The 22,686-nt window shown below is 45.5% G+C and overlaps 1 protein-coding gene across 2 annotated transcripts in view; it reads left to right on the top strand.

The window, feature by feature from the left end:
* Nucleotides 1-22,686, top strand: part of dpp6a (dipeptidyl-peptidase 6a) — a 1,544,902-nt gene that overhangs the window by 1,517,225 nt on the left and 4,991 nt on the right. For both annotated transcript variants that reach the window (XM_068015021.1, XM_068015020.1), the window contains exons 24-25: nt 9,468-9,540; nt 16,282-16,355. In XM_068015021.1, the coding sequence (XP_067871122.1) occupies nt 9,468-9,540; nt 16,282-16,355 (147 nt within the window). The remainder of the gene's footprint in view (nt 1-9,467; nt 9,541-16,281; nt 16,356-22,686) is intronic.

The following is a 22,686-nucleotide window of genomic DNA, read 5'->3' as shown; positions in this document are numbered from 1 at the left end:
AACTGCTCCCTGGTCTGTTGTTTTTCCTGGCAAATTTATATGCCTCTTCCTTGGATCTAATGCTATCTCTAATTTCCCTTGTAAGCCATGGTTTGGCTACCTTTCCCGTTTTACTTTTGCGCCAGACAGGGATAAACAATTGTTGCAGTTCACCCATGCGCTCTTTAAATGTTTGCCTTTGCCTATCCACCGTCATCCCTTTAAGTAATATTTCCCAATCCGTCATGGCCAACTCGCACCTCATACCTTCGTAGTTTCCTTGATTAAGATTCAGGACCCTTGTCTCAGAATCAACTACGTCACTCTCCACCTTGATGAAGAATTCTATCATATGATGGTCGTTCATCCCGAAGGGGTCTCGCACCACTAGATTGTCAATTATTCCTATCTCATTACACAATACCCAGTCTAGGACAGCCTGTTCTCTAGTTGGTTCCTCAACGTATTGATCCAGAAAACCATCCCGTATACACTCCAAGAATTCCTTCTCTATGATATTGTGACTAATTTGATTTGCCCAATCTATATGCAGATTAAAGTCGTAATTACAGATGTTCCTTTATCGCATGCATTTCTAATTTCCTGTTTAATGCCATTCCCAATATCACCACTACAATTTGGGGTTCTATATACAACCCCCACTAACGTGTTTTGCCCCTTAGTGTTTCTCAGCTCTACCCATACAGATTCCACATCGTCAGAGCTAATATCTTTCCTCACTATTGCGTTAATTTCCTCTTTAACCAGTAATACAACACCATCGCCTTTTGCTTTTTATCCGTCCTTCCTAAATACTGAATATCCCTGGATGTTCATTTCCCATCCCTGGTCACCTTGCAGCCATGTCTCCGTAATCCCAACTATATCATACCCGTTTACATCTATTTGCATGATTAATTCATCCACTTTATTGCGAATACTCTGCATGTTAAGGCACAAAGCCTTAAGGCTTATCTTTTTAGCATTACTTGTCCCCTTCCCACTATTTTTCACTGTGGTGCTGTTTAATTCTGGCCCTTGATTTCTCTGTCTATCACTTTTCTTATTCCCCTTACTATCTTTTGTTCTTGTCTTTGATCCCCCTCCTCTGACTCCTTGCAAAGGTTCCCATCCCCTTACCATTTTAGTTTAAACCCTCCCCAACCACTCTAGCAAATACTCCCCCTAGGACATCAGTCCCGGTCCTGCCCAGGTGTAACCCATCCAGTTTGTACTGGTCCCACCTCCCCCAGAACCGGTCCCAATGTCCCAGGAATCTAAAACACCATCTCTTCAGCCACATTTTCATCTGATATATCCTGCTGTTTCTACTCTGACTAGCACGTGGCACTGGTAGTAATCCTGAGATCACTACCTTTGAGGTCCTACTTCTCAACTTACTTCCTAGCTCCCTATATTCTGCTTTTAGGACTTCATCCTTTTTATTTTACCTGTGTTGTTTGTACCAATGTGTACCGCGACCACTGGCCGTTCACCCTCCCCTTCAGAATGTCCTGTAACCGCTCTGAGACATCCTTGACCCTCGCACCAGGGAGGCAACATACCATCCTGGAGTCTCTTTTGCGGCTACAGAAATGCCTATCTATTCCTCTTACAATTGAATCCCCTATAACTATTGCATTCCCACAATTTTTACTCCTCCCCTGTGCAGCAGAGCCAACCGTGCAACGGATTGGGCTGTTCCTGCTTTCCTGAGAGGCCATTCCCCCCAACAGTATCCAAAGCAGTATACCTGTTTTGCAGGGGAATAGTCACAGGAGATTCCTGAACTGCCTGCCTGGCCCTCTTGCTCTGCCTGGTGGTCACCCATTCCCCTCTTGCCTGTGGGTCTAAGCCTGCAGTGTGACCACCTCTCTATATGTGCTATCCACGATACTCTCCTCCTCGTGGATGCTCCATAGTGTTCCCAGCTGCCGCTCCAGCTCCGAAACCCGGGCTTCCAGGAGCTGCAGCTGGATACATTTCCTGCACACGTGCTGGTCCCGGGCACTGGAAATGTTCCCGGCTTCCGACATGGAGCACACCATGGCTTTGAGCTCTCCTGCCATGACTTAACCCTTTAAATTAAATTAAACCTTCTGGAAGATCTTAATGTCCAATAATATCAGTTACTCTAGGGTCCTTCTTCCCTGGTCCTCGTTACTACAGAACTCCCTAAAAAAAAAACTACTTACTATATTTGAAATAAACTTTAAACTTTCCTCACCTGAGATACTTACCCAGCTGTTTAGAGCTATTCCCTAACAGCAGTGACTCACCAACCAAATCACCGTGCAGCTTTTCTGTGACGTCACTGTTGGCTTTTTTTTTCAAAACTCTGGCGCACTGGAAGAGCTCCGACTGCTCTCCGCTCCTGAAGGTCAGTCGGCCTCTTTAAATTACTACACATGCATGGCCATGCAAAAAAATTTAAAGAGGCTGTCCGCTTCAAGAAATTGCCCGCGCATTCGAAAAAAAAATTACAGGGACTGTTACCTATCACCTGTGCTCGCTGACCTACATTGGCTCCCAATCTGGCAATGTCTGATTTTAAAATTCTCATCCTAAATTTCAAATTCCTTCGTAGCCTTGCCCCCCCACCCCTCCCCCTCCCCTGCATCCCTGTAACCACCTCTAACCCTACAACCCTCCAGGACAAAGCACCCCGTCCACAACATTCACTCCCTTCACCACTGATGCACAGTGGCAGCAGTGTGTACCATCTACAAGATGCACTGCAGCAATGCACCAAGGCTCCTTCGACAGCACCTTCCAAACCTGCAACCTCTACCCCTGAGAAGGACAAGAGCAGCAGGTGCATGGGAACTCCACCACCTGCAAGTTCCCCTCCAAGCCACACACCATCCTGCCTTGGAACTGTATTACCGTTCCTTCATTGTCACTGGGTTAAAATCCTGGAACTCCCTAACAGCACAGTTGGGTGTACCTACACCCCAAGGACTGCAGCGGTTCAAGAAGTCAGCTCACCACCACCTTCTCAAGGGCAATTAGAGAGCAACCACAGCCTCAGAGCACAGACCAAACTCAAAGTGTACAAAGCCATAGTTCTCACCACCCTTCTGTATGCGCTGAGTCTTGGGTCCTATGCCTTCTAGAGCACTTACATCGTCGCTGCCTCCGCAGCATCCTCAAGATCCGCTGGCAGGACTGCATCACAAACATTGAAGTCCTAGAAACAGCCAACATCACCAGCGTCGACACCATCCTCCTGCAAAGCCAACTGCATTGGGCAGGTCATGTTGCCCAGGATCGTGTTCTATGGAGAGCTGACCACGGATAAAGGGAACAGAGGGGCCCCATGCAAAGGTTTCAAGGAATCCCTGAGGAAGTCCCTCTCTGTGTGTCACATCGACCATCACCAGTGGGAAGCGCAGGCCATAGATCGTGATGCCTGGAGGTGCTACATCAGGAGGGCTACAGACACCTTTGAGACTGAGTGAAGAACCAGCATGAAAGAGAAAAGGAGGAGAAGGATAGATCCAATTGACCCCAACAGCAACTACACCTTCACTTGTCCTTGCTGTGTGAGAATCGGCTGGTCACGGATAGGCCTGACTAGCCACTAACGGGCCTGCAACTGATGACAACAACCTTCCCAAAATCTTCAAACGTGAAGAAATGACAAGAGAAGAGAGAGAGCTTAGTAATGGTCTCCAAGCTGATTGATTGACAGGGAAGGCAAGCAGTACAATTCAAACACAAGCAACTATGTGACCTCTTCACAGGCACAGGATTGGTAGCTTCTTTTGGAATTTTGATTAGTTATTCAATTTTGCGAAAACCTTGACAATTGATTCAGGGTTACTTAAACAGCTTGGACTATTCAGAGTCAATCTGGAGCCCTCAAAGTGACCCTTCAAATAACTTAATCCCCATATTTGGTATGAATAGGAGAAGAAAAGAATAACTGAGTATGAAGGTTTAATTATAGAATAATTTAACTTGTATGATTACAAACGTTTATTATTTTCCTTATTTCAAGGAGTTAATATAATCTAATATCTATTATAAATATAGGAATTTTACTACTAAAACGTATTTACTTGTCCCTCTATTAGAATCATACTGCACAGAATGAGGCCATTTGGCCCCTCATGCTTGTGCCATCTCTTTGAAAGAGCTTTCTAATCAGTCCCAATCCCCTGACAGTAGGATGTTCCATTTGGGAATCCTCCTTTAACTCTTCCTCTCTAACTTTCTGCCAGACATGTGCTTGTCTTTTCCCTTTTGTTTTCGGCAGGGGTCCCTCACCATTCACCAGCCTTCTGCTGGAGTGTCCCCCAAAAGCCAGTACAGGAATTAGGGGTGCAGATTTTACTGCAGGTTGGGGCTTCCTCACAACCTGGCACATGGGTTACGTTTTACAGAACTCCTCCACACCTTTGTGGGGTTTTGGACAGTCGAACTGTTGTCTTATGCAGGCTTTAGTTTTTCGGACACCGACATGTACAGCCATTGTAAAATCATGGGCCATTCTTAATATTTATTTTCGGTACCTCGGTAGCACCACTATCTGGTGAACCACTGTCCACTCTTTGTCTTCAGGTCTGTGAGGAAAGCTCCACTTCCTTATTAGCACCTCAATCTTTAAACAGTAGCATTCAGGGACAGCCTGGGCTAACTTCTTTAACACTGGATCGGCTTGTTGTGCCTCAACTAGGGAAGATTGGTTTAACCCTTTCTTTGGGTCCTCGAACTCCCCAAAGAAGGTTTCAGACAACCAGACAGCCTGGTCATCTGTCTGCAGTGCCAGTTCAGTCTCCTCTGAGGGAACTGGTTTGGCCTTGGCCCAAGTCACTACACAATTAGGGGACATGCAGGGGACCATCTCCTGCAATTGCCCTGTCTCTCTGACCTCCTTCAGCCTCTACCACTACTAGGAAAGCTACCACCTTCGCCCCCACCAGATCATTACCTAGGAGCAGGTTGACCCTGTCCACAGGTAAGCTAGGGACGATCCCCACTGGTACCAGTCCTGAAAGTAGGTCACCCTCCAGGTGCACCCGATATAAAAGTATGGGCATATACCGCTCTCGGGTACCATTCACTTACACCTTGGCATTCACTGCACTCTCTGGGGAAAGGTTAGGCTTTTGCCCAGCAGAAAGGATTGGGTGGCCCCTGTATCGCTGAATATGATTATAGGCTTGCTTGCCCCACTCGAGAGGTATGGACGTTCCCTTGAGATACAAAATCCTGATAGCCTTCAGGGATTTTAGTACCTTTTCCCACACTCACAGCAGTAGGTTTACTGGACCTTACTGCTGCAGTTAAAGCCACAGGCTGTTCTGCGGTATCCTCCCTCAGGGCCCTGACTCCTGCCCTTGTTTTGTGTGCCCTGATTAATCCTACAGGCTTTCCCCGTAGTTTCCAGCAGTCAGCTGGAGGTGACCTGCCTTTTTACAGTGGAAACACACAGGTCACCGGGTCTCACTCCTGCTCTCAGCACATTGTCTTTTGGCTTGAGGAGGGCCTCCTGTGTATCCAGCTTTCCTCTCTCATCCAGGGTTGTTCTGACTCCTATCACACTCCCACTTTTTATCCTTTTCAGGTTTGTGGGGGTGACTAGGGAAGGGTTTCCCTTGGGGTACGGACTTATTTATGAGAGCAAACTCATCAGTCAATACTGCGGCATCAGGAGTTACTTTTCCTTTTGACAAGAACTCCCTATTACTCTCGGGTATCTTGTTCACGTCCCCTGCACTCACAGCGGTTTTTGTACTTGGCCTTACAGCTGCAGTCAGAGCCACAGCCTGATCTGCTGTACTCCCAGTCAGGGCCCCTTTCTCTACATTGGCCTTGTACACCCCAATAAGTCCCATGGGTTTACGTCGCAACTTCCAGCATTCCGCACGAAGGTGTCCCACCTTGTAAAATGGTAACACTTTTAGGCTTGCAGACATCACTTCCACCCTCAGCATCTTCCTTTCTTGGCTGAGGAGGAGGTCCCAGGGCATTCTCAGCTGTCCCTTCCTGTCCCCGGCTACTTGCCTTCCTTTCACTCTCCCAGCTTCGTGGGTTTGTGGGGTTGATCACAAAGGGTTTGAGCTTATACATAAGCTCAGAATCATCAGCAATCTCTGCTGTCTGTCTGCCATTGAAATCTTCTGGTTCTCTACATGGGTTCTTTCTAATGGAGGGAGTGAATTTTTAAATTCTTCCAAGAGAATTATTTCCCTAAGTTTCTCATACGTGGCCTCTACCTTTGGTTACCACATCCAATGATCAAAATTAATTTGCTTTATCCTCTGAAATTCTATATAATGTCTGCCCAGACTGTCTCTGGAGGTTCTGGACTTTCTATCAGTAAGCTTCAGGGATTAACTCATACGCAGCAATAATAGCCTTTTTTGCCATCTCATAATCTGCAGAAGCCTCCTCAGAAAGCATAGCACAGACTTCATGAGCTCTGCCCATCAACCTGCTTTGCATAAGCAGTGTCTAGCTTTCTTTCGGCCACTTAATCTGTTTGGCTATCTTCTCAAAAGAAATGATAAATGCCTCTATATCCCTTTCCTCGGACTTAGGGAGGCCTTGTACAAATTTAAACAGCTCTCCACTGGGTCCTGGGCTGAAGTCTGATCATTCCCCACCAGAATTTTCATTGAAGTCAAAACCGCTCTTTTGTCTTAGTTCCATCTTTTTTAATTCAAATTCCCTTCCTTCTCTTTCTCTTTGAAATTCTAGTTCAAGGTATTTCATTGCCAATTCTCTTTCCTGTTCAAGCTTAAGTTTTTCCAATTCAATTTCTTTTTCTTTTTGCATTTCAAGTTCAAGCTGCTTCATCTGTAACTGAATCTTAGCTAATTCAACTGTACTATCCTCTGGTTTGCCTTTTTCTTCTTCCAATTTCAAATGGTGTGCTATTACCTCAATTATGTCTGCTTTCTTAGCTCCTGGTTTTAACTCAAACACCAACTTTTCCGCCAATCCCTTTAGTCTAACCTTGGTTAAGTTTCTCAAATCACTCAGGAATACATCCTCCTTCCCCAGAAAGGTTGTAGCAACCAACGAAGACATTCTGCTGGTGTAGACTTTACTCTGTTGCACAAGAAACCTGTTTTTTTATTTTCCTCTTTTCAATTAGTATTCTCCCACTAACAAGTGCACGTTGTCGGCATTGGGTTATCCCGCAAAGAGCCCCCAATTATAAGTTACGACCGAGGCGGAACGAATGCACTGTTTTTCTAGTTCCACATCTCCACGGGTCACAACGTATATTAAAAAAAAATTTCAGTTACCGATACAGTCAATCATAGACTCTACTCTTTATCCCAGACTAAAATACACCAACCAGGTTTCTTTAATAAGCAACAAAATTATCATTTTATTGTAAAACAAGTCTTAACCAGTAATGAAGCAAAGCATTAGCACATAGATTGAAATATAAAAGTTCTCTTTTTACTTAGCTCCTCGCACACACACACCGGTTAACCGAAAAAAAGAGATCTTTTTAGAGCTCTATTACAAAAAAAACAGGCAAAAAGAATACTTTGGCCAAATACTTGCTAATTGTTGAAGGAAAAAAAGAGAAGATATGGAAAGATGTCAGATGTCCTCTTTTTCCGGTTTGACGTTCCAAATACACGCAGATGGCTGTCACTGGGATCTTCCTACTACAGTCCTTTTCAGGTGATCAGTTTGGGCAGGCTTTCTAGGAGAAATACAGCAACAGGGGTTTCAGTCTGTTTCTTTTACTTGCTTCTCAGGGCTTCTTAAATAGATGCAAAAACTGGAAGGCTTTTTCAAAGAGCTGGAGCAGGCTGAGTTTGGGTTTGTCCTTGGCAGGTTGATTCTTCAACTCCTTTTCAAAACTCTGTCCTTACCCCAACTGCCTGTCCAAAGTGAAACCAAAAATATCTCAGGAGTCAAGCCTCCTGATACTATAAATCTTGACCTGTCACTTCTCGGTAAGCATCTTCCCCAAGTCAAAAAAGCCCCCTGCTGGGTACCTATCTGAAAACAGGTGCCTTCCAGTAACTGTTGTTTACAAGCCAAGTCCAACAAACCTTCTGATGACCTCTTTAAAAAAAAACACAAATTCCAGCATCTATGGCATTTTATTTCAGTTTTAAAACAAAAATCCTCATAACTTAACTAAAAATTGGAAGCACTCATAACAGAATGCACAGCAGGAAGATCTTCTTCAATGAAACTGACAAGTTTTGATCAGTGAAACTGAAGTGCTCCAGCCATGGCCAGGTGAGAGGCTGCTGTTCAAAGCACTTCCCTCAGAGAGTGCTATCACTGCTTGACAGGTGATTAGCAACTTCTTGGAAGACACTTCCCCTATCAAGCATTTCACTCACCTTCAGCTGCACTTCCCTACTGCCAGCCTTCACTGAGGCATGGGAGCAGCTTATCCAGCTCTGCCTTGCACTTCTGATGAGGGACGAGAGGGGAAGCAACACCATCACCAACAGCTGCAGCAGGAGCAACACCAGCAGGAGCACCAGCTGCCTTCTCCTCAGCCACATGCTCCTCCACAGAGATGGCCACAGAGATCCAGCTGGAAGGAGGTGAAACCCCTAACACAGAGTCTATAGGCACAGGGTCTATAGGCACAGGATCAGCTGTCTGCTGACCTGTTCAGGTGGGATGTGAGGTGCCTGGAGAGTGAGGAATGAGTGGAGCTGCAAGGTGTGTTGCCCTGGGAAGTGCCATGCAGAAGAATGTTGGGCAAGTCAATGTGGCACTTCTATCCATGCCTCCTTGGTTGGAGAGGCTGTCCTCTTCCATACTTGGGAAGGCTCACCTCATTGCAGCCCCTCAGATCCTGCAGCACGATCTCCAGGTAAGATTGAGAGACACAGGGATCAGCCTTCCCAGGTCTCCTCTCTATTCCTGTGGTTGCTGCAAATTCAAAAATCCAAGTGCTGATGAGCTGTTGTAACCCTTGCCTTTGATAGAATGGTCATACATCCTGCCCGTGCCTTAGCAAAGCCCACTCCTTCACCATTCAGATTCCCGACCCACAAATGGTCCCACCATTCTGGCAGGGACTAAGTCCATAAAATTCCGCCCTGCCTGTCTGAAAGAGGACCTCCCCCCTCTGGTACATTTACTTCAGTCAGATCTTTACATTGGAAAATCAGAGCATCCTGTCACTGGAGCATGTCAGTGAAGATATCCATGAAATTTCTTATACTTCAAAGATTCTCCTTTGCCAAAAATCCCTTCACCTGCTGCAGGCTTTTAAAGTACTTCACTGATAGCAGAGGTGTTTTGGGACATACTGATGATGTGATAAGTTGCTGTACAAATGTAAATTTATTCTTTCTTTACATGCCCCTGTGTAAATACAGTAATTGGGTGGATGCTTTTCATTGTTTGCTCTTGATTAATTTCCATTGCTTTGACCAGAATAAAAAGGCTACAGGTATAAAACTGTCTCAATGTTATGATTATTAATTATACATGTGCTGTGTAAACTGATACCAACAGGGCTCTTTATCCTTAATTTGTAGATGTCCGAATTCACATATCGAGTGTTACGACTCCGAGAGGAGGAATTGCTGCTAATCCATGGAACTGCAGATGGTAAGAGTGTGAACAAGTGAATTCTATAACATCTCAGTAACAATTGTTAAGACTGAGGTGGGAGGAGTGCTCTGTCCTTTCTAGTTCCACTTCTCCACAGGTCACAACATATATTTAAGTGTTTACCCAGTTACTGATGTGGTCAGTCAGAGACTGTACTCTTCAACACTGAATAAAATGCACCAACTAGGTTTCTTTAATCAGCAACTAAATTATCAGTTTATTATAAAACAAGATATAACCAGTAACGAAGCAAAGCATTAACACACACAGTGAAATATGAAAGTTCCCTTTTACCTTAGCGACACACACACACACGCACACACACACACACACACACACCAGTTAACTGAAAAATGGAGATTTGTTCTTTAGAGCTCTGTAACAAAGAAAAAGACAAAAAAGAATACTTTGGCCAAATACTTGCTAATTCTTGAAGAAAAAAAGAGAAGATATGGAAAGATGGCAGTTGTCCCTTTTTGGTTTGGCGTCCCAAATGCACGTAGACAGCTATCACTGGCATATTTTTAGCACAGTTCTTTTCAGGCGACATTGAAGGTTGGTTTGACAGGCTTTCCAGGAGAAATGTGGCATCCAGGGTTTCTAGCAGGCTTTTCAGGAGAAATGCAGCATCAGCTTCTCTATTTCTTGCACTTGATTTTCAGGAAGTTCTCAATGAGGTGGAAGAAGGTGCTGATGGTGACCGCTTGCTTGGCTGGTTTTCTCCAATTGCCTTCAAAAGAGTTCACAACCCAACACACTGTCCAAAGCGAAACCAAAAACAATATCTCAAGAGTCAAGCCTCCTTATACCTATAAATCTTGATCTGTCACTTCTCTGTAAACATCCTCCAAAGGTCATAAAGCCCCCACTGGGTACTTAATTGAAGACAGGTGACTTCCAGTAAATCTCATTTATTTATCTTAGCAGGTGATCTCCAGTAAGAGTTGTTCACAAGCCAAGTCCAAAAGATCCTCCAATGACCTCTTTTTTTTTTTTAAAGTCCAGCGTCTGGACATTTTCCCAAATGTAACAATATCCATAATTGTAAAATATATGAATTCTCAAATAAAAATACTTAACAAAAAATGTAGAAGTACCGTCATAACACAATCCTGGGCCTGAAATTGCACAGGAGGACCTTTTGGTGGATGATTGAGGTTTTCAGGTGGAAATTCTACTCACTGTTTGGTGATCGATCTGTGCTGAGCTATCTCAGCTTAACTAGCCATTGGTCTGAAGCATAGCTTTTCCGTTATCATTGCAGTTTACCCTGAAATGGTTACCAGTTGGTTTGAGAGGCTTAAATGTAAATATCCTGTTTGCGCAAACTTATTCTGAGTTTGGGTCACTGGCATAGCTTCAGGTGCAGATTTCCACAGAACCTGGAAGCACATCATTAAATGGAAGTGAGCAGTTAAAGGCAAGGTTTAAAATAGAGGAAGAATTTTTATTTTCTGCAGGGAAAGATTTAGCTTTCCCTGGTCACACAATGAAGATAAGGATTTCTCATGTGCAGCAGTGCACAGCTCCAAATCCTCCACCTGCCACTTCAGGACATGAAGGATAGGGAGGACAACATGCTGTGCCACCACATCACCTCACTGAGAATTGGATTATATAGGGCATGAGAAACCCGCCAGCAAAAAGGAATCAGGAGCTGTCGGCTCCAGCAAGATGATGCTTCCCCTCCTTCTGTCTCTTTCTGCCCATGGCAGCCTCCCCTTGCAATTAATGACTTCCCCTCACCCAAACCCTGATCTCTCCCTCCCTCCCTCCCTCCCTTGTCATTGCCAGGAAATGGAAGAAGAAATTTCTAATGAGGCCCTTCTGTTAAATTTGTCAGGACATTCAGTCCCCGCACCCTCCCCGCCTCGCCGTACACTTCTGGATCCAGGAGTCCAGCAGCCATGCAATGGATTCTCAATGCTTACACTGTTAAATCCAGTTTCTATAGACTTTGCAGTTGACTTCAATTTTACCTCAGTCTGTCAGCTTGCTTCTAGTCTATGGAACGTTGCACTATGGGAGGTCTAACAAGGCAATGAAATATACAATGGATGGTAGGACCCTAGGGAGTACAGAGGGTCAGAGGGACCTTGAGGTGCTTGTCCATAGATCACTGAAGGCAGCAGCACAGGTAGATAAGGTGGTTAGGAAGGCACACGGGATACTTGCCGTTATTAGCCGAGGCATAGAATATAAGAGCAGGGAGGTTATGATGGAGCTGTATAAAATGTTGGTTAAGCCACAGCTGGGGTACTGTGTACAGTTCTGGTCACCACATTGTAGGAAGGATGTGATTGCGATGGAGAGTGTGCAGAGGAGATTCACCAGCATGTTGCCTGGGCTGGAGCATTTCAGTTCTGAAGATAGACTGGGGTTGTTTTCCTTGGAGCGGAGAAGGCTGAAGGGGGACCTGATTGGGGTATACAAAATTATAAGGGGCATTGATAGGATAGATAGGAACAAACTTTTTGCCTTAGTGGAGAGGTAAGGGGCAGAAGGTTTAGAGGGGAGTTGAGGAGAAATGTTTTCACCCAGAGGGTGGTTGGAATCTGGAACACACTGACTGAAGAGGTGGTAGAGGCAGGAACACTCATGACATTCAAGAAGTATTTAGATGAACAATTGAAACGCCCTAACATACAAGGCTACGGGCCAAGTGCGGGGAAATGGGATTAGTTAGGACAGGTACTTGATGGTCGGCGCAGGCGCGTTGGGCCGAAGGGCCTGTTTTTGTGCTGTAAAGCTCTGTGACTCTATGAAAACAGATTAAACAGTATACAGGCTGATGCCCCCCTCTCTGATGTCAGGCTGCGAGTATCCTAATTGAAAGGTGCTGAAGAGCAACAACCAAGAGACTTTTTGGCCTAAGTACAGTTTTATAACAGATTGATGCCAATACATTGAATAAACCTAGTGACAGCTTTCTGTTCCATTCCAATGGCACATTAGCAAAGAAAACTCAATTTACAAAGAGTTTGGCAGGGAATATCAATTGCATAGCAGATTAAAAGCAAACATCCATTTAAAAGCATAAGAAAGAGGAGCAGATGTATGCTATAGGCCCCTCAAGCCTGCTCTGCCATTCAATAAAGTAATGGCTTATCTTCCATCTCAACTTCACTTCCCGCCCATCCCCATATCCTTATTTATGGCACTCGGGATGTGATAGCTCAATGTTTTTTGAATTAGTCCTGAAGGATTGTCTTTCTTTGTCTTTCTGGTGAGGTTGGAACTTCGGATTTGTGAGAGTTGTGAACATTAAGTCAAGAATACTCATACAATCATATCACTGAAGCAGGTCATTCATGACTGTGCAGATTCTCTGAAAGAGCTGCCGATTAGTCCCAAACCCTTCCCTTTTCCCCATCGCTCTGCATTTTGTTTTCCTTTTTAAGTAAAGTCCCATTTCCCTTTTGAAAGTTACCATTCAATCTGCTTACAGCACCGGCAATGATGTCCAGAATCATGTGGTACTCTGATAAACTGGACCACTCTCAAAATCATTAAGGCTTTACTTGCTACATGTCCTTTCAGATTTTTAGAATTAGTGTAGATCATGGCTGCAACACATCATTTGTAAAGGACACCATTTGACTGTTTTATTGTTATTAAATGTCCCAATTGAATCTCAAAGCTCTTTAATGCCCTGAATTTATTTTGCTGCTGTCAGGTGGACATATTGCCTAATTCTGCATTACAATTTGTGAAATTAATTTTTACATACAGTTGTGAAGGGAGACTTGCAAAGTATTTTCACCAGAGCTGAGAAGGTTCAGGGGGATCAGATTGAGGTCTTCAAAATAACAAAGGGTCATTAATAAGGTCAATAGTGACATTGTTTCATTGGTTGGTGAGACAGCAACAGTAGGAAACTAATGTACGATCATTATATATATATATATATATATATATATACTCGAAAAGGCTCTGGGGAAAGAACAGTTGAGTGGGCCTGTGAAAAGTTCTTTCAAAAAGCAGGCACAGACACAATGGCCGGAATTTTACAGTGGGCGGACGGGAGCAGGACTCCGACGTAAATGTCGGTGCTGAACCCGCTTCTGCCCAGCCTGGGGATCCGCCCGGCATTTTACGGATCCCCAGGCTTTAGTTGGCCCGAGGCGGGACTTCCACCCACTTGAGGGAGGAGGTCCCGCCTCAGTGAGTTGCCGGCCAATCAGTGGGCCAGCAGCTCTTAGTCTCAGCAGCGCCACTGGGAGCGGTGGCCACTGCTGGGACTGCAACCCAGCCGACTGAGGAGGATACCAAGGAGCCGGGACTGAAGGTAAGTTTGGGTTGCCTCAGGGCAATCGGTCGTGCCCTGGTGAGGCTAGGGTGGTCGTTTGGGGGTGAGGGGGGCGTCTTGGATCCTGGGGTTGGGTTGGGAGGCGGGGGCGGCCCTCAATTGGGCACCCTGTGCCCAATTGTCAGGACCCGTCCCGGGGTGCGGAAAGGCCGGCAGCTATAGCTGGGTGCCCTTTCACGTCCCCGGCACACCCGCTTGCCATGGGTAAATACCTGTGGAGGCGGGCGAGGGCCCTTAAGTGGCCGTTAAGTGGCCACTTAAGGGTCTTGATTGGCCTCGGGCAGGCGGGCCGCTTCTCACCCCCCGCTGGACCTCCGTAGTAGTGTTCAAAAGGGAATTGGACCTCTTCTTAAAAAGTAAAAATTTGCGGTGTTAGGGGAAACAGTAAGGTAGTGGGGCTAATTGGATAGTTCTTTCAGAGAGCCGATGCAGGCACGATGGACTGAGAGGCCTGGGATTTCCACAGAGCTTCTTCTGATCTCCCCCTTCCGCCCTGCCAATAGCTTCATCAAAAGGTCGGTAAAGAGCCCAGGGAAACAAGCAGAGATATCTACTTTTGCACAATTTCTCTGAGGTATATTCTGCTAAGTTTATGGAGGGATATTGGTGGAACTCCTGCGGAAGTTCTACTTGCACAGACTTGGTGGGTCAAGTAGCTTGTTTCCATGCTGTACGAGTGAATGAGTCATGTCCGTGGTCTAATGGAGAAATGCAATAACAGCAAGAGGCACCAGACCAACTCCTAGGGGGTAGTCTCACATTGGCTGAGCTTTACACCAGTGCAGTGTCCGGTGCTAGGGTCCAGGTTATAAAGTTCTCAGGACAACTTCCATTTTTGATCTTTGTGGTGTTCAGAAAGAGGCTGAAATCTTTCTGGACTGTTAGAGTAACTGCGTAATCCCACCTTCCCAGTGGAGACGCAGGCTACAGGGGTTGAGAGGATGGAGAAATGGGGCTACAATGATATAGTCTTGGTGACTTACACTCACTGTGAACACGGCTCCCTGCTGGGATCGCAACACTGTGGGATGTTAGTATTAAAAGTACACCAGTATTTAGGTGCTGGGGTGTTCTGCTCATGTGTTGAATCTTCTTTGCATAGAGCTCCATTTCCCAAAGCAAGGTTGGTTCCAGATTCTCCTCCATCATAGCTCTGGTGAGCTGGCTTTGTGCACACCAGACCCTAAACCCTAAATATTAAACCCTTTTGTGCACTGTGTGTGTGCCCTACTTTTAATGAAGCAGACTGAATTTATCATGGGAATCTCCTCCGTCGATCTCAAGGTCATGTTTACCCTTTAGATGGTTCTTTGATGGGATATAAATGGACAAGATGATTGAAGGCAATTAGAAGCGAGCATTTTAAAATTATGTAGAAGTGTTAGGAAGTGTTTGACCTATTCGATAGAATGATACTCAAATGCAGTTGGTAATTATCTCTTTACATCTCAATTGTTTGCTAAGGAAACGAAAATGTCATGCAAATTAAAAATAACAATTACAGAAGTTTCAGTCGCTTGAAGATAAGACCTTTGATGTATCACTCTGTGTTTGGCTGTGCTTTATGATACAAGAAGTCATAGAATGCTAGTATTAAGGACCAGTTCATGAAATGAAAAATTACACTGAACTCAAGTCAGAAATAATCATGTTATATTTCTTTTGCAAGGAAAGGGAAAGTCTTATGTTTTAAAAATAGAACACACTGGAAATGTACAATAGGTTGCCCAGCATTGAAAAGAGAAAGGTCCTGGGCACTGCACCTCAGAAAGGATAAATTCGTCTTGGAGAGAATGTAGTGCAGATTCAGCAGAATGATACAAGGGCCAAAGGGGTTAAATTATGAGGACATGTTGCATTGACTAGGCTTCTATTCCATAGAGTATAGAAGGTTATGGGGTGATTGAGGTGTTTAAGATGATTAAAGGAATTGATATGGTAGGTCAGGAGAAGCTATTTCCTCTGGTACAGTAGTCCATAATAGGGAGCATAATCTTAAAATTAGAGCTAGACCGTTCATGGGTGATGTCAGGAAGCACGTCGTCACACAGTGGGTAGTGGAAATCTGGAATGCTGTACCCCGAAAAGCTGTTGAGGCTGTAGATCAATTGAAAATTTCAAGACTGAGATTGATAGATTTTTGTTAGACAAGGATGTTAAGGGATGTGCAACAAAGGCAGCTAAATGGAGATAAGACAGATCAGCCAGGATCTAATTGAATGGGAGAACTTGCTTGAGGGGCTGAATGGCCTCTTCCTGTTCCTATATTACTAAAAGTCAGTTAATGGTTTAGTTGTAGACTTTTCTTGGTATTTGTTCGTTCTTCTTGCAAAAGCTCATAACCCTGCTGTTTATTTCTGCTATTTCAGCTTTCAGGATTTACAGTTTGTTTTTCCTTTTTATCTCATGACTGTCTCTTTCTTTTTCAGAAACTGTCCATTTCCAGCATACAGCAGACCTTATAAACCACTTAATCAATGCAAAGGCTAACTATTCTTTGCAGGTATTTTATCTGCGCGCGATTTACAAAGTCGCTGCTTTGTGTTAAAAAGGGTGATACTCCTTCTCAAACTGGCACGATAGGATTTGAACTTGTGTTCTCTGGATTATTAATCCAGGACTCTGGATTAATCGTCCAGTAACATAACCACTACATGCAGTTGTACAGAAGCTGGTGTTATTGTTCTTCGAGCAGTGAAAGCTCAGAGGAGGTTTACAATCCATGAAGAATTTAGATAGGGTTGGTATTCTAGCCCTAGTCCCAAAGGAATCTATTAGAGAAAGACAGTTGGTAATGTATAGCTTGAGGGGCACCACTTCTCAAGCCCAGGGCAAGGCAAGGAGGCAGGCCTCCGTGAACTACCACAGCCGGTACAGGGCTTGAACCTGTACTGTCAGTGACTTTCTGCATTGCACTTTAGCCAACTGAGCTAACCAACTTGAGATAAATTAATTAAGGAGAAGCTGTTTCCATTGGCTGGAGGGTCAATAACCAGAGGGCACAGATTTAAGTTGGTTGGCGAAAGAACCAGAAGCGACATGAAAAACTTTTTGATTCAACGAGTTCTTGGGATTTGGAATGACTGGGATCAAATTAAATAGTAACTTTCAAAAGGTAATTGGATAAGTACTTGAAGAAGAAAAAAATTGCAGAAATGTGGGGAAAGAGCAGGGGAGTGGGACTAATTGGATTGCTCTTCGAAGGAGCCAGCACAGACTTGAAAGGCCAAATGGCCCCCTTTTGTGCTGTACTATTCTGTGGTTCTTATGATGCCCTACCCATAAAGTAGCGCATTTTCTTGCTGCCATGCAAACTCTTCAATAGTATCTCCCTCCGTGCTTAGCCACTTGGGTAACATTAGTTATAGTGAAGATCCTCCTAAACACTATGCTGAATTCTATAAGCACACCAGTGAAATCAGCAGCGGGCATAAAAAATGGCGGTCCGCCTGTGCGGGCCACACGCAAAGAGCCGCCGCAATTCCAAGCGCAGCGGTTCATTTAAATAGCCGGGATGGGCCGTCCACCACCCACCATCCCCACCCCCCCACCCCACCTCACCCCAATCACATGGAGGGGGTGAGCTGTCTGTCCCTGGCAATGGCGTCAGCTGCCTTTGCGCAGGCGCTGACGCCATTTTTAAAGAGCTGTTAGCCCTACCAGCAAATTTAAAGAGCAATTAAACAAAATTAAACATATACATCTCCTTTGCCCCTCTCCCACCCCCCCCCCCCCCCCATAACAAATAAATTCTTTATTTGCCCTTTCAGCCCCCAAACACTGACCTTTACTATCTGACCTTCCTCCCCTGCAACTGCACAAACTTTAAACTATAACCCTTCCCACCATCCCCTATATCCATGACGTTAAGTAGACCCGTGCGTCCCACACCGCACTGAGAAACTTACCTCCTCCCCCCTCCCCACCAGTGTTGCGCCTCAGACGCCCCAGACGGTGATCCGAAGGCACGGCAGTGCCGGCCGCCAGGATGAAGATCGCGGCGGGACATCAGGAGGAGATGGGAGATTCATTAATGCAAGTATTTTAATTTACTTAAATTGCATTCCCATCGCCGAGCAGTGGGGGTGCTGCCATGAGGCCTCGCGCCGCCGGCAATTACGGGCCAGGCACAGCTGGCATCGAGGTCCGTGACGGGCCTCATCCGGGGCCACCTTCAGGCCTCCCCCGCCACCGATCCCAATGTCAAGGGCTCTATAGAATCCAGACCACTGCCTGGGGAATGGGCCTAAAAGCCACCTGACCTAGGCAATCGCACAATCTGCTGGGACATCCACATTCATGGTGTGGCACTCTGGAGCCAGCACCATTGGAACATTTCTCAGCTGATTTGAAGTTTCACACCCCCGATAGAGCCACTCCAGGACACTCCTTGTAGTTGATGTCATCGGCAAGGCCTAGCACAGAAGGAGAACCAACTCTACGGGTAGTGCACGGGGGTGGGGGTGGGGGTATTAAATTTCACTTTGAGTCAAATGGGTGATATCAAATCAGCCACCCATTATACCACACTCCCAATTTTCATCTTCACTGACTTCATTAGCAACGAAAATAAGTAAGATGTGTAAAAAGCCCCCGAATTGATAGCCCCCGTTTCACACTATCACTCCAAGCCAAAATTATCCCCTACATGTTTAAGAAAAACATGAAAGAAGTTTATGATGGCTGTACTATTTCCTTCTTTTAAAAGAGAGGGTACTATCATCTCCCACTGAACTTTCCATGCCATTTAAATGAAATCAAATTTTAACATCTTGAAATCTAAAGATGGACATGGATTTGCATGTGGCCTGTACAGCAGCTCATTTCCACTTGCAAATCAATTACAGTTCTGGAAATTGTTGTAACCCTATCGGAACAAGCTGGAATGGGCGGTAATGATGCTGACTCCTAGCCTAGTGCCAGAGTTTTTTTTAATTGTTCAGGGGATGTGGGCACCACTGGCTAGGCCAGCATTTATTGACCATCTCAAATTGCCCTTGAAAAGGTAGTGGTGAGCTGCCTTCTTGAACCACTGCAGTCTTTGGGATGTAGGTACACCCACTGTGCTGTTAGGAAGGGAGTTTCAGGATTTTGACCCAGCGACAGACAAGAGACGGCGATAAAGTTCCAAGTCAGGATGTTGTGTGACTTGGAGGAGAACTTGCAGGTGGAAGAGGTCGCGGGTTTGGAGGGTGCTGTTGCAGGAGCCTTGGTGAGTTGCTGCGGTGCATCTTGTATATGCTACATACTGCTGCCACTGTGAGTCAGTGGTGGAGGGAGTGAATGTTGAAGGTGATGGATGGGGTGCCAATCAAGGAGGCTGCTTTGTCCTGGATGGTGAGTGTTGTTGGAGCTGCACCCATCCAGGCAAGTGGAGAGTATTCCATCACACTAAAGGCCTGCTCAGGTCTGCAAAAAAAAAACCCGACCCGAGCCCGACAGAACCACATCGAACCCAAGCCCGACTCGGCCCGAGTCCTTCCAATTTTTCCTGCACCTGATCCGACCCGACCATCAGTTAACTTATCTTCCGTTTTTCACCTTGTTGCTGATCTGCACAAGCTTAAAATAACTGTAACAAAACCAGCTTTCTAGTCCAAAAATTAAATTAACAGTGGAGTCACTTACTTGGGAGAGAGTGTGTCCAACCCGGCCGGACCCGAGGCCAAATGCCGGACCCGGAAGTGCGACCCAACATGAACCCAACGCATGTCATCGGGTCCAGTCGGGTTTGGGTCGGGTAGCTGGCCTTTACAGCACAATCCTGACTTGTGCCTTGCAGATGGTGGACAGGCATTGGGGAAATAGGAGGTGAATTACTTGCCACAGAATTCCCAGCCTCTGACCTGCTCTTGTAGCCACAGCATTTATGTGGCTGGTCCAATTCAGTTTCTGGTTAATGGTAAGCCCCCAGGATGTTGATGGTGGGGTATTCAGTGATGATAATACCATTGAACATCAAGGGGAAATGGTTAGACTCTCTCTTGTTTGAGACGGTCATTGTCTGGCACTTGCCACTTATCTGCCCAAGCCTGGATGTTGTCCAGGTCTTGCTGCATCTGGACACAGGCTGCTTCGTTATCTGAGGAGTCGCAAATGGTGCTGAACATTGTGCAATCATCAGCGAATATCCCCACTTCTGACCTTATCATGGAGGGAAGGTCATTGATGAAGCAGCTGAAGATGGTTGTGCCTAGGACACTACCCTAAGGAGCTCGTGCAGTGATGTCCTGGGACTGAGATGATTGACCTCCAACAACCACAACCATCTTATTTGTGCTAGGTATGACTCCAACCACGGAGAGTTTTTCCCCAGATTCCCATTGACTCCAGTTTTGCTAGGGCTCTTTGATGCCATACACAGTCAAATGCTGCCTTGATGTCATGGGCAGTCACTCTCACCTCACCTCTGGGGTTCAGCTCTTTTGTCCATGTTTGGACCAAGGCGGTAGTGAGGTCAAGAGATGAGTGGCCCTGGCGGAACATACTGAGCGTCAGTGAGCAGGTTGTTGCTGAGCAAGTGTCGCTTTATAGCACTGTTGACAACATCTTCCATCACTTTGCTGATGATCGGGAGCAGACTGATGGGGCAGTAATTGGCTGGGTTGGATTTGTGTGATTTTTGTGCACAACATACCTGGGCAATTTTCCACAGTGCCGTAGCTGTACTGGAACAGCTTTGCTAAGAGTACGGCTAGTTCTGAAGGACAAGTCTTCAGTACTATTGCCCGAATGTTGTCAGGGCCCATAGCCTTTGAAGTATCCAGTACCTTTAGCCGTTTCTTGATATCATATGGAATGAATCGGATTGGCTGAAGACTGGCATCTGTGATGCTGGGGGCCTCAGGAGGAGGTTTTTGGGTTAGTCTGTTTGCCTAGCTTCTACCCATCCCACACACGGCCATCAATGTAAAGGGAAAGCTGGAGGGGTCATCTCCGTACCTTAAACTTCCCCTGCCCTGGGCCTTTATTGGGATGTGGAGTATGGTCGGCACAGGTATTGGTTCAGGTGAGTGGGTGTGGGGATCACCTGGGGACCTGAATTGATCGTCTTTTCAGCATTTCAGATGGAGGTGGCTATGGGAAGTTCCGGAAGGGGCCAGAATGGCATCCTCAACCCATCCCACCCGACTCCACCCCCATCACCACCACTTCCCCTCCTGCTGGGGTTACAAACTCCCAAGCTTTACAGCCTTATTGCAATAGTGAGAATCCAAGATGTACCTCCTAATCGTGCAGGTGCCTGTCAATCCACCTGGTTCAGTGTTGGATATTCAGAGTGGACACATTTTGGCACTTACATTGGGACATGTGTCTCAGCAGATATTAGCAGTCTGTCATTTTTCAACAAAATGTCTATGAAATGATATCTGCAGGCAACAGGTTTACCAGAGTAAAATAGTCCCTAATCATTGCAATTCACTCTCTAAACCTATCTGTCTCTCCTTCTTTCTCCCCCTTTTTAAGATGATCTATAATACCTACCTCTTTGCCCCAGCTTTTGGTCACTTGTCCAAATAGCTCCTTATGTGACTCAATGTCCAATTTTGTTTGATAATGCTTCTGTGAAGCACTTTGGGTCGTCTTACTATGTTAAAGGTGGTATTTAAATGCAAGTTGTTGTCCTGATTTCCTCAGTCACTGGTAAAGCCTGGCTCGGATATAACATTACAACCTGACCCGGGCCTGAGCCGACAACAGCCAACCCGAACCCGACCCGGGCCTGAGTCCTTTAATTTTTTTAAATGCCCAACCCCACCTGAACCCGAAACATGTAGTCGGGTTTGGTCAGGTAGCCAGGCTTTACTGCAGAGTGCGGAGTCCAGACTGCACGTTTCCCGCCTTGACGTCCTGAATGTTCATTTGAAGATTACTTCCCGGAGCAATACAGCACTGTCCACATCCAGCCCGACCTGACCCGAGCCTGAATTCCGGAACCCAGAGGAAAGACCTGACCTGACCCGAACCTGACACATGTCGTCGGGTCTGGTCGGGTTTGGGTGGGGTAGCCACGCTTTAGTCACTGTCCGATATGGCCAGGATTACCAGTATTGCAATTTATCGCAAGTTATTTGACAATGCCAGATATCTGATAAAAGAAAATCACCACAAATATGGAAAAGCTGTGGGGAGTAATTGTATCATTTTGAAAGTCAATCTCTTAATTCAAGAAATCTTCAAAGGTACATTTATTCATTCCACATTCCATTCTACAACATGGCCACAAGCTAATTCACCTAAATGTTGAATGTGAAATAGTTTGTGCAGAATAATTGAGATACATTACGCCAACTGCTTAACCTTCAATCTCTCTCTCTCACTCCCAGTGGTCCTAGCTTATTTCCCCCTTTAATCACCATTTTCATATGCCTGCATATTATGAAAAACATCTCTCAGCATAAATGGATACACATTGTATTAATAAGGAAACCACATATAGGTGTCCCTTATTATTCCATTAGTAACACGTGCACTATATTTCAGGCAGTATCGAAGAAGGTCTTATAACCAGTAGGCTGCCATACACATATAGTGGCAGCCAAACCATTACTGCCTTGCCATTGTTGCCCACAATCCAAAGAAAAGCAGGCAGCATCCACAGCCCATTAAATTATTAAGCCCCCCTGCTTCTACCAATATAAATTGGCACACTTAGTAAAGAACATAAGGTTTAATTAATTCTTCTTTCGGATGACAAATGCTTTCATGCTTTGCAGACCAGGAGGCCACTTTCAGGCATTTGGTTATCTTCTTGGTGACATTAGCTAGCAAGTTCCCTATGAACTAGCACATAAAGGAAGACCACATATAGGTTGCCATCAACTCCCCGGGGT

Source organism: Heterodontus francisci, chromosome 2, assembly GCF_036365525.1.
Source record: "Heterodontus francisci isolate sHetFra1 chromosome 2, sHetFra1.hap1, whole genome shotgun sequence".
In the NCBI taxonomy this organism is placed as follows: Eukaryota; Metazoa; Chordata; class Chondrichthyes; order Heterodontiformes; family Heterodontidae; genus Heterodontus; species Heterodontus francisci.
This window is presented reverse-complemented; position numbering and strand designations above follow the sequence as displayed.